An 11931-nucleotide genomic window follows, 5' to 3' on the forward strand; every position below is an offset into this window, starting at 1 on the left:
AGGACAAGGGAGATGGGTTGGGGCAAGGGTGGGATGGGACAAAGATATAGCTGCTGACATGGTATACCTGATTCTTATGACTGACTGACTGAATGACGTCGCTATGTAAAACAAAAGTTGACAACATATTTATTCAACATAACATACTTGGATATTTTGTTATATCCACAACTATATATGGTGTGCCTATTTATTGTGCTGTGAAGTGTGCTGGACATAGATTCAAACAGAAACAGCTTCGTCACGAACCAGATGTATTTGATATATTGAAAGATTTCTCTCCATCACTACCATTGCATTTCATTTAATACTTACCATTTAAATGTAAGGAGAATGAAACTTACAAGATGAATCAACATCACTCAAATAGTCATCTTCCTGAGGCAAGGGAATTACTGACTATAAAAGTCCAGTTTTTTCCACCCTTGCCGAACTAGGCTGGAATTCCTGGGCTCGATCGTAGCGCCACCAGTGGTTATTATGAGTTATATCCCTTACAAGCCCCTCCTATGGACCAATCAGATTGCATCCCTCGTATCACTTGCATTTGTTTCAAACAAAATGGCGTGCCCAGTCAAGAAGTGCATCAAATCATGTGAGCACCTGTATATAAAATGTGAAAAGACTGGAAAATATCTGTTCATGACGAGTTGGCGGTGCACATGCTTTGCAAATCACGCAATCGACCGTAATCTGCAACACAACTCACTATCCGTATTTCGATTTTGTTGCCAAAATGTAACTCAATAATACCAGCCTAGTTTGCCAAGGGTGGAAACTGGACTTTTATAGACAGTTAACTCCCTTGCCTCAGGAAGATGTCAAATAGTCAACAAGGATCATTAAGTTGCTACTTCCACCCTCATCCTATTTATTACCTCATAATGTATTGTTAGTCATATGAATCATTTAATCACATTATTCACATAAACTAGGATTGACCATTCAACAACCAAATAATGTATGACTTGAATGTTTAGCATAAAACTAATGATAATCAAGATCTATAGTCAAAGGTTCTATATATAAACTGCCAATATTTATTTAATAGTAGTTAAACATCAATATATGTCAAGAAACTACATCCTAATGCATTTCCATATATGATTTTATGTCATCATGATAATTCAAATATTATTTTAGATCAAACAAGAACGTCAGTATTTATCAACTACCTCTGTGTGTTACCTAATCCTGTGGAAGCTCTCTGTGAACACAGTTGAGACATGAGCTGATCCGTTATTGTATCACAATTTGCAGCGTTACGGCTGTCGTAGGTCTATGTTAAGGTTATGTTATGGGAGTTATGATTGCCTTAGCGCTAAGATCACTTTGTACAACGGCACCAAGAGCTTCATACCAATCTCATTCCCAGTTGCCTAGATTGATGCTCATGATATCAATCACTGGACTGTCTGGTCAAGACTTGACAACTTAAATTGGTTCAACATGAGTAAGTTATCCTTCTGTTGTCGTTACTTACTCATGTTATCCCACTCATGTATGCAATTGTTGTTACTGTTAATCCTTTACTGTTAATCCTCCACCTACTATATATATTCTGTACAATGTCCCTCATTCAGTCTTGCTTGACACCCGTATAAGGATCTATACCAAAACGTCGTTTTTACAGTATTAAAGAAGTTGTTATCCATAAAATTGTGTCTACCTTGTAATCCATCAACTTCTAAGTAATGCCTATCAAACAATATATGTATCTCCTATCAAAAAATATTACTGTGTATTATAATGATACTCATGATTATAATATATACATAGATGAAAGCATCTTCAACGTAGATTGTGTGCAGTTTCATCTAAGCCGATGAAAGTATCATAGTTGTGGATATAAATTTAGTCTATGTAAATGTTACCATCATCTATGTAGATATTATGTTTTAGAATGTGTCACTAATGCCTTTCCATAAAAAAAACCCATCTCCACACAATATTTTCAAAAGACATTGTCTGGGAACTTTAGATTTTGATTTTTTTATCTGTATTGTTTTTTGTATCCTTGCATTATGAATCTGTCCATCCTTCATTTAAGTGCATATGACGATGATGCTTCAGTGCTGTGCTTGGTTAATGTATTGTATGTAATCTAACTGAGGATAATGGATAGATACTTGATAATCAAAACATTTGTGATATTTGTATATAACAAACTGCTGGAGTGACACTGTTATGTATATCTGCTACATTACTTGTGTATATTTGTGTGAATATATAACCAATTTTGACATGTTGAGAAATAAACTGTTACACTAAACACATAGTTATTGGTTTTGAGACACCGGAGCCCACAGGAAAAAATCTTCTTAATGCCAATCAAAGTCCTTTCGTAGGATGTACCAATATATTCTGAGGTGTCTCAATAGTTTGGATATGATAGATGTATGTACCTGTACTATTCTAGGTGTCGAACAATACACCCACTGTTGACATATGTATATGATGTACACATACACCCACTGTTGGCATATGTACGATGTACCAATATGTTTGAGGCTCATGGGCCACAACTCCCACTGTTGGCATATGTACGATGTACCCATATGTTTGAGGCTCATGGGCCACAACTCCCACTGTTGGCATATGTACGATGTACCCTTATGTTCTAGGTTAGAATAGGTCTTCAGGAACCCATGCTTGCTGTAAAAGGCAAATATGCTTGTCGTAAGACTGACTGACTGAGTATGGTTTTACGCCGCTTTTAGCAATATTCCAGCAATATCACGGCGGGGGACACCAGAAATGGGCTTCACACATTGTACCCATGTCGGGAATCGAACCCGGGTCTTCGGCGTGACGAGCGAACGCTTTAACCACTAGGCTACCCGACCGCCCCGCTTGTCGTAAGAAACAACTGACATGATTGGGTGGTCAGACTCACTGACTTGGTTGATGCATGTCATAGTATCCCAATTGCGTGGATCGATGCTCATGATGTCAATTACTGGAGAGTTATTGCTTGAATATTGCAACATAAAACCACACTCACTCGCGCAAATAGAATTTGCTAACTTTCCCACTTGGGACACAAACAAAAAAACTTGTTTCAGGTAAATATTTACTCGGCTGGCTGAGGATGAGATATACACATACCGGTACTTTCTGGTGGCAGAGCATTAACATCAGGGTGGAACTGATTTTAATTTGACTTTAATTGAAAAAATATTATGTATATCTACAATTTTACCTTATTGAAAATATTTCATAGCTCATAGAAAAATAATGAATTTCATATTTCTTAAAAAATGATCCACTCTGCATGTCAGCATTAAGATATTTGAAGAAGAGAAGCATAACTCTGACATTTTACTTCTTTAAACCACTTCACACATTGCATTTCCAATGTAGTACCATAGAAAAACAAGTTGAAACCAGTTTTGCACATGTATTCAATATTTAATATAACAACAGACAATAAAGTAATATGGATGGCCCTATCTGGAATACCAGCGGGGGTCATGACACATGTATGTACTGGTATTAACTTTGAAGTAGAGTCCAGAGTGAGTGAGTCAGTATGGTTTGACGCCGCTTTTAACAGTATTCCAGTTATATCACGGCGTGTCAGCTTAATGTGGGAGGAAAGCCCGAAGTGATGCATGTCTCAGACGTTTACCACTTGGGGTGAAACCCACGAGCACAGGTATGGTGCTGACAAACCTAGAAACATAATCGGGGCGAAATGGGATTTAAACCCACAATCATAGGTTTCTGGCTTGTGCCCAAGGGACGCAACTCTGCACAGCAAATCGCGGCACCTTAGACGTCTGGGACACCTGTGCCCCCAGGAGAGTCCAGAATTGAACTGGGGTTCAACAAATGAATCACTGATACAATCCTCCAAGTTTTATTGGTAAATTACATATAACATGTTTACTATGTACAAGACAGTCATTTTATATCAATTATATACTGTACATATCTTTCTTTTTCTCCATGATGAGGGACATATTTATAACAAAATAATATCATTTGTAATAATGTCAGATTTCATTCATGACATCAAAAACATTTTTATGACCAGCCTGGACTTTCTTCAAATTGCATTCTGCCTCTCGGTATATTGGCTTTGAAAATCTGTGAAAACATTAAATTGTTCTAGCTGAGTCATCTTCCCGAGGCAAGGGAGTTAACTGACTGTAAAAGTCCAGTTTTCACCCTTGCTGAACCAGGCTGGATCTTCTGGGCTTGATCGAAGCGCCACCAGTGGCTGTTACGAGTTATGTGCCTTTTATGTCCCTGCTACTGACCAATCAGATTTCACTTCTCATACCAATTGCACATGCTTCAAACAAAATGGTGGCGCCTACTGAAGACGATCTACTCAATAATCAAGATCTATATTGTAATAACATGGGTCTTACCCTGCAAAGTACATCAAAATCATGAAAAGATTTGGAAAATAACTGTTGATGCCAAGTTGACGGTACACATGCTTTGTAAATCCTGCAATCGACAGAAATCTATACTGCAGTTCACGAACTGGATGTCGATTTCATTACACAATTTCTATTGGACTGTACATACTCAGTAGTCCAGCCAAAGTATGACCCCATAATTCCAGCCTAGTTTGGCAAGGGTGGAAACTGGATTTTAATAGTCAGTTAACTCTGGAAAATGGGTCAAAGCAAACATTTACAAAATTAGCTCAAACCATAAACATGTCCAAATGATCATATTAATTTCCCTAGCAATGAGAAGCATGTCATAGTTACGGTGAGAAACTAACTTATTTGCACAGAAAACGCTGAGATTTCCATCCTGATATTCTCTCTCAATCTCATCATAATCAGATGCCTTACTCCGTAACAATACCTTTCTGCATGATGATCTGACAAAAACAACAAACACTACAACGATGTGAAAAAATTCCACAGAACATAGAAATGTCCTTGTTTTGGGTGTAGATGTCATATTGTGTCAAATACCCACAATACATTAATGCCACCTTCATTAGTTTGCATTAAGAACTACCCATTTATGTTCATTTTTTGAGATACAGAAATCAGGTTTGCAGCTTTGAAGGCTCCTCTACTGACTGGCTGCTTAGAAAGTGGATAGTTTGGCATGATGCAAGAGATATGGTATTGGAGCAAGATAACAACAAGACAGTTCCTGTCCGTGCCTATCTCCGTGTCGCCAGACACTGGTTGACCACCTCCAGCAAGTGAGAGTTCTCCAGGGCTGCTGCAACTCTCTCCTTGTCAGCCAGCTGCTTGTTCACTGAAATAAACAAAGTCCTTCAGCCACACTGATCAAAATCTGTCAGTAGTCCCAAGAACCAGCAGAAATAGATTGCTACTGGTCCTGTTGGGTATCTAGTGGTCCTGACCAAAAGATGGTAAGCTTATCTAGAGCTCTGTGTACAATGAAGCGAGAATCCCCAAACTTGCCAAGAAACAAGTTTCCAGTGTTTGAATTAGCTACCTGCTTGTCGAGTGTAGCTAAATGATGGACAGCTGAGTAATAATAAACTATTCAGTAAAATGAAATTGTGGATGCCATCCAATTCCTAACTGAACAATACAGGTGGATCCAGGACTTTGAAAGACTGCTCTCTAAGGGGAAAAAACCATGATAGGTTTGAAGAAAACAGGAAGGGCAACCCCCGCACCCAAATTCCTTATCCACCATCCATCCCAGTGTAGAGACCTGGTGGCAACCTGGGTGAACATACCTGCCTCCTCTGATGCATGTGTTCCCGGTGTAATGCTCACGTCAACCTGCCAATCAAGAAAAGGACAAGGTAGGATAAGGGTCCTTGTAGGCATTCTTGTTTTGACAATTTTTTTAAGTTGGGAAAACTGTGAAATATAGGTAAGACATTTATCAAACATGTTCAAATAGATGTCAGTTTGCCTTCTTCTTTCTTTAATACACTTGCAAGTTTTGGACTTCTGACATGGTCAACTGCTAACGCCCCACATTTTTTCGTTTCATGGACCCAGCATCTTGCCGGTCTTAGAAAGAAATTAAACATAAAAATATTCCTGCTAGTAATATAGACCCTCTTATACAAAATAAAATGTTATAATTTTACATAACTTCCATGTCAACTTTCAGTAATTCAAGAGCCCATTCAGTTTTAACCCCATGGCAGAATAATTGACATTTATTTTCACTTTGACCAACCTTGTGTGGAAAAGCTGGAATAAATCAGCAAAACACAAAAGTAAAAATGTGTGTCCTAAGCAAGACCATAAAAAGTGATAAAGGCCAGTTTTTTATTTCTAATTATGTGCAGGTGACTGACCCAAAATGATTTCTGTTTTCATCCACACCTCAGAGAATCAGCTTGGGTCAAAAACTTGCTCATCCACAGATAATGGAAAAACACCTCATGCAAACCTCAAGCCTTGTTGTTACATTTTACCCTTATGTATTCATTTAGTGGTGTTACATAAGTCCCAGCCATGCATTTGTTGAAATCAACAAAATCTAATTCTCATTCATATGAGGACCACCTCCGTGTCCAGAGAGCGGAAGGTTGGATGTCAATCCCCGGCTGCGTCCCACCAAAAGACATTAAAAGATGGTACTTGTTGTTACCCTGCCTGGCACTCGACATTAAGGGGCTAAAACAAAGACCAGTCGGGTCAGAGTCTGTATACTGGGTCTGAGTGGGGTATTCATGTTAAACTATGGTATCTCTGTGGGCTAGCATTATAAAATCAGCATTTGTCCGGATGAGTAAAAGTAGCCACACATACACATGCATGCACGTCGCTATATAAGTGCAATAATCTTGAACGTGACGTTAAACCCCATTTTCACCTCACATGGACCAAAAAGAGTCCCTATCATCGCAATTTAGTGGTCCCTTAAAAGAAAAAAAATACCACAACTAGTACGTAATGTATTTTGGCAAGTGTACAGTCTTGTACTGATATTGAGTATCATATCATCACATGAAAACTCAAATGCACCGGTGTACCAATGTATCATTTCAATCCTTTATGGTATCACTATCATGTTAAAATCAAATGACTGAAGTCTCTGTGACCCACCTTAAACCTTGCTGGCAGTGACCTGATGAGCTTGACCCGGATGGACAGCCCGATGAGTGTAGCCATGCTGCAGTGGGGGATGGTCGGGGTGAACTCAATCTTCACCGAGTTGTCCCGGTCACTCACCTTAGGGTCAACATGATCATTTCATAATTGTTATATGTGGTAAGTTGCATGTGATGCATGGAGCTGGTATTGGTGTAAGAAGCTAGAGTAGTCACATGACCTAACATGGCTATGTCCATGGATTCGTTGCGAGATATCATTCATTTGTTGTATGTGCGCCTGGCATTATGCTCCAATTGGCACCCGTTCCGATTGATCAATGTACACAAGACTTATTTATTCGTGAAAATATATGTCACATATAAACATTTCAAGCTGTCAGCATAAACCACGAAATTTATAATCTTTCAACTCTGTTGTTTTTCACCAAAATATTATTCTTATAAGAGCCCCCTATTTCTAATTTTGAGTGAGTGAGTGAGTATGGTTTTACGCCGCTTTTAGCAATATTCCAGCAATATCACAGCGGGGGACACCTGAAATTGGCTTCACACATTGTACCCAAGTCGGGAATCGAACCCGGGTCTTCGGCGTGAAGAGCGAACGCTTTAACCACTAGGCTACCTGACCGCCCCTCTAATTTTGAGAGCACCCTTGGCACTTATTATGTCGAATACGGTAGTAGAAATTTGCCATGTTTAAGGGCTTTGCTATATGTTTTCATTATAAGGACTAGCAGACGAAATGGAAGTTTCTACTGCTGATTTGTTGAAAACAGGTGGTTCATTAGAAGGTACCATGTTTAGGGTATATTTCCTGTCCAGACGTTTTATGAGCGAGTATTTAGACTGTCATAATTCACATTTACATATAATAGTAAACAAATCTTAATAAATGTTGTTTTGACAGTATATAAATGAGAGAAAACACTTCTCATCAGTTTTGATGAGGCGTGTTTTCTCCAATACATCTGTACTCATGATGATATTGATGATGAGTTTCACTTGGTTTTGTTCCGATTAATAGAATTTTACTTTTCAAAATTAATGGTCAAATGGTAAATTAACATCTCACTCCCTCCCAAGTCCATATTTCTATGGACCTTTATTTTAAACATGAAGAAGTCAAAATCAAGTGTTCATGGCTATATCATAACTCAACAATAGCCCACAAGATGTACATAAATTATCAAAACTTTAGAATTTGTCATAATAGTAATCAGATATCTTATTAAGAATGAGAACTGGACTTAGTTTCAACACTTGTATGCTTGGGACTTTTAGCAATACTACATAAATGTAGAGATAGCATGTGTTGAAAAGGCTAGTTTTGGAGGTCTATGGAAGTTTTTTATTCATATTTGACCAAGTCTTGGACCCTAGTGAATTTTCTTAGGAGATGCCATTAAAGACAGTGTATAAAATATGGTACAAAATTCATCTTGGGTAATGGACATGCTCATTGTTACATTTCTTCTTGAAATTTTAAAATCAGCCTTGTTTGCTTGGTTTAGCCATTCTTGTTTTCTTGAAGATGTTGAAAAAGCCAGTCAAAGAAGTATAAGAAAGAAACAAGGCTTATATAATGTCAAACCACTTGAAAATGTCTGATACCTTTTACACATCAGCACAAAGTTTTTGTAAATTTAAAACTAGACACTTCCAGCATGTCAAGATCTATGTTTGCAATCCATAATTGTCCAGACCTAAATTATGCCTTGATTACCGCATAATGGCTTACTTGAACTCTTGACTCCTCCACGACCTTCAGCTCTTCCAGGGACAGGGGATGTTCAGGGTCATTAATAATGCGGATGAGATGTGGTCCAGTTAAGGAAGTAAGGCAGTATCTCAGATTGTTCAGGGGCATTGCATACAATATGAATAAAAAAACTGTACTAAATTCTTATTCCTATAAGCATTACTACACTTAAAGGGGCACTGATCTAACGCCATTCCCCGGACTGGTTGTTGCCTTTGTTATTGTTTTTTCCCCCGTGAGTACCCGGATGATACGCAACGCAACTGAGCGTGACCAGAGACTGGGCTACCGTCTGCAAGGACAGCTAAATAAACTAGGAGGCTGGAGGCAATATTTGTTTTACGCATTTTTGCATAAACACTGATTGGTTAACTGTGATCTATAAAGATTCGACAAAGGGCGCATGTCAATTAATTTCTTCAGCCTAAACAAACAGACAAAAAGAACGGCGGAGCTCATCGGAAGTCGTCATTTGGAAATACCCCAGATGGGTTATAGTTTAATACTAAAAAAAGTATCCATGCAGTGAAAGCATTTTCTGATTACAGATTGCGTCGATAATACGATTACTACTCCCTTGTTGTCATCCACGTTTTCTCGTATAACCCTACACTTGTGTATTTGTCGTCATTCACTTGATGCTCAGTTAATGAATTATTACAGGTACAATTAGTGGTAGCACCACTTAGATTACCTGACAAAGGTTCTCATTTGGCATTTATTGTGTCTGGGGTAATTATTCAATCTAAATCCAGGTTTGAAGTGAGGTGAAATGTGCGTTATGTAATATGCACGTGGCAGCCCAGCAAGAGATGAATGATCAGTTGATTTACTTTTTTTGGTAAATCAACGGATCGTTCCTAGTCATCAAAGGATTAACAGAAAATACGTCGATTGATTAATCACTGTTATCTTGCACAGTTGATATGTCAAAAGTGAGTGTTTACATGTCTAGGTTTACTAAAACAAAGGGAATACACTCATATCATGGCGTGAAGTGCCGATGTAAAAACAACATACTTTGTTCAAAGGGTTAACTGATAATACGTTGATTGGTTGCTCATTGTTATCAAACTCAATGGATTTTTTAGGAACCGTGGACGTAATGAAACTAGTTGTCACGTGGCCTTTCTCAACCGACCCTTGAGACTTGACACCTATGTGAAACACCTGAAACAATCCAAGTGATCAGTTGAGAAACGAACACTGGTTATAATATCCCGAAACGATATATATCTTTTAGAATATTTGATAGTTACAGAGACACGTGACATCGAATAAGTTATTTTGTATAGCTGCAGACGAGTGGGATATTATTCCTTTGTGTGGATATTCACGGATACATTCCTCGAATTAGGAAGCTGCCTATTTATACACATAAATTTGGTAAGTTGTAATTATGGTATTTGCATTTTGTTTTCCTTCATTTGAACCGATTCGTTCTTGTTTCTCTACGTCTTGGTTGGGAAATTCTTCAATGCGCGATAGACCTTGTTTTCACAGGTCATTTCCTTTGTAAGCGTGTATAGATTACCGTCAATTTGTAAAATGTGATTCTCTCAGGCAATTTATAAAATGTGTAAATATTTCAGTCGTTTTGACTAAAAAATCTGTCCAGATTGATTAAGACGATAAAAAGGGCCTACAAACATCACAACAGATTATTATGTAGGATTAGAAGCCAAACAACATAGAAATGTACTTTTCAACGTAACATTTTCAGTCTCTTGGTGATGACATAAAACATCAAAATGTTTGGAATTCGATATCATAATAATACAGATGGAAATGTGTTTCAGTCACTTTGTAAAATAACTGAATATTTAGACGTTTAATAAATATGTTACACATTTAGACAGTAAAAAAATATACACACTATAAAAAAAGCAATGCTCAGGTGAAATATTTACTTTGTGTTGCAAGTCAAAATAGTGTAAACGAAAATCGCAAAATTACCAAGCAAGTGACTTATCAAAACTTCGTCACCATTACCGATGCTACCCACAAAGATACCTACATTTCCTTAATATCTCGAAAACTGTATTTCATTTTGTTGATCAATATTACCATACGCTCTTATTACTACCGGTATCCATAAAAGTGACTAATGCGCTTACGAATGGCGCAACAGAGGTCGCGAGCTAGTCTAGATTTCTGCTCTACATCCGGGTACTCACTGGGAAAAAAACAATAACAAAGGCAACAACCAGTCCCAGGGAATTGCGTTAGATCAGTGCCCCTTTAAATAAGCTGGTGCCAAATTGGTAACCAGTAAGTTGAAAATGATGATGATGCTACTGGCCCAGTTATTTGATTAGTTCCAGCCTTGGATCATACAAGAAAGAACGAATAAATATAGCTTTACGCCGCATCAGCCATTTTCCAGCTATTCGACATTCGTTAAGTTTTGTGTTTAACGCCGCACTCATGGGATACGATGACATGCAATGATGCATCAACCATGTCAGTGAACCTGACCACCCGATCCCGTTAGACCAGCTATTCGAAGATTTACAAGAAGACACATGTATCGTTGATGAATCGTAATAACAGATCCTACTAAACTTTATATTTATATAAATATTTATATAAATATTTATATATTTAGGTGCTGTCATTAATGTAGATCTACGATATGAGTGCCTCATTGATTCGTTGATTACATATCCTTTTATGTTGATCGAAAACCGAACAATTACTGTATTGGAGTCAATTATCTTCATCAGTACCATACAACAGAACATGTTTAAAGGATATCAAACACCTCTCTGGTGTCTATTTCATCTACTACATTCTCGTCTTCATTTTCGGGCAGAATATCTCTGTCCTTGGCTCTTTGATAAACGACGGGGTTCGCATTGTCAAGGTCCCCGGCCATTTTGAAATACAAAAATTAGAAATAGTAAATGAAATAGGATTGTTTTGCGTTTTGTAGAAAAGATCAATGATCTCATAATGATTGCCTTAACAGTAGACGAAGTCTTCATAAAGTGATTTGTGTACACAGGGATAATTGTATGGCTTCTAAAGAAAAGAATTTATTTCGAGTTGGAAAACAAATTAATAGTCAGACTTTCAGAGCTATTTCGTTGAAGATTTTGTCAGCAAAGGGGTGTAGTAAAAAAAACGGCCTAAAAACTCA

At 37.8% G+C, this 11931-nt stretch overlaps 1 protein-coding gene across 1 annotated transcript; it reads right to left on the reverse strand.

Moving 5' to 3' along the window:
* Window positions 1-3073: 3073 nt before the first annotated feature.
* On the reverse strand, window positions 3074-11667 carry LOC139448705 (cytosolic iron-sulfur assembly component 2B-like). Its single transcript, XM_071230256.1, has 5 exons — window positions 11545-11667; window positions 8769-8846; window positions 7023-7148; window positions 5693-5738; window positions 3074-5238 (listed from the first exon to the last, which is right to left on the reverse strand). The coding sequence occupies exons 1-5, from the start codon at window positions 11665-11667 to the stop codon at window positions 5141-5143; spliced, it is 471 nt and encodes a 156-aa protein (XP_071086357.1). The 3' UTR covers window positions 3074-5140.
* Window positions 11668-11931: the final 264 nt, after the last annotated feature.

Source organism: Haliotis cracherodii, unplaced genomic scaffold (assembly GCF_022045235.1).
Source record: "Haliotis cracherodii isolate W230 unplaced genomic scaffold, xgHalCrac1.p SCAF_10, whole genome shotgun sequence".
NCBI classification, from domain to species: Eukaryota; Metazoa; Mollusca; class Gastropoda; order Lepetellida; family Haliotidae; genus Haliotis; species Haliotis cracherodii.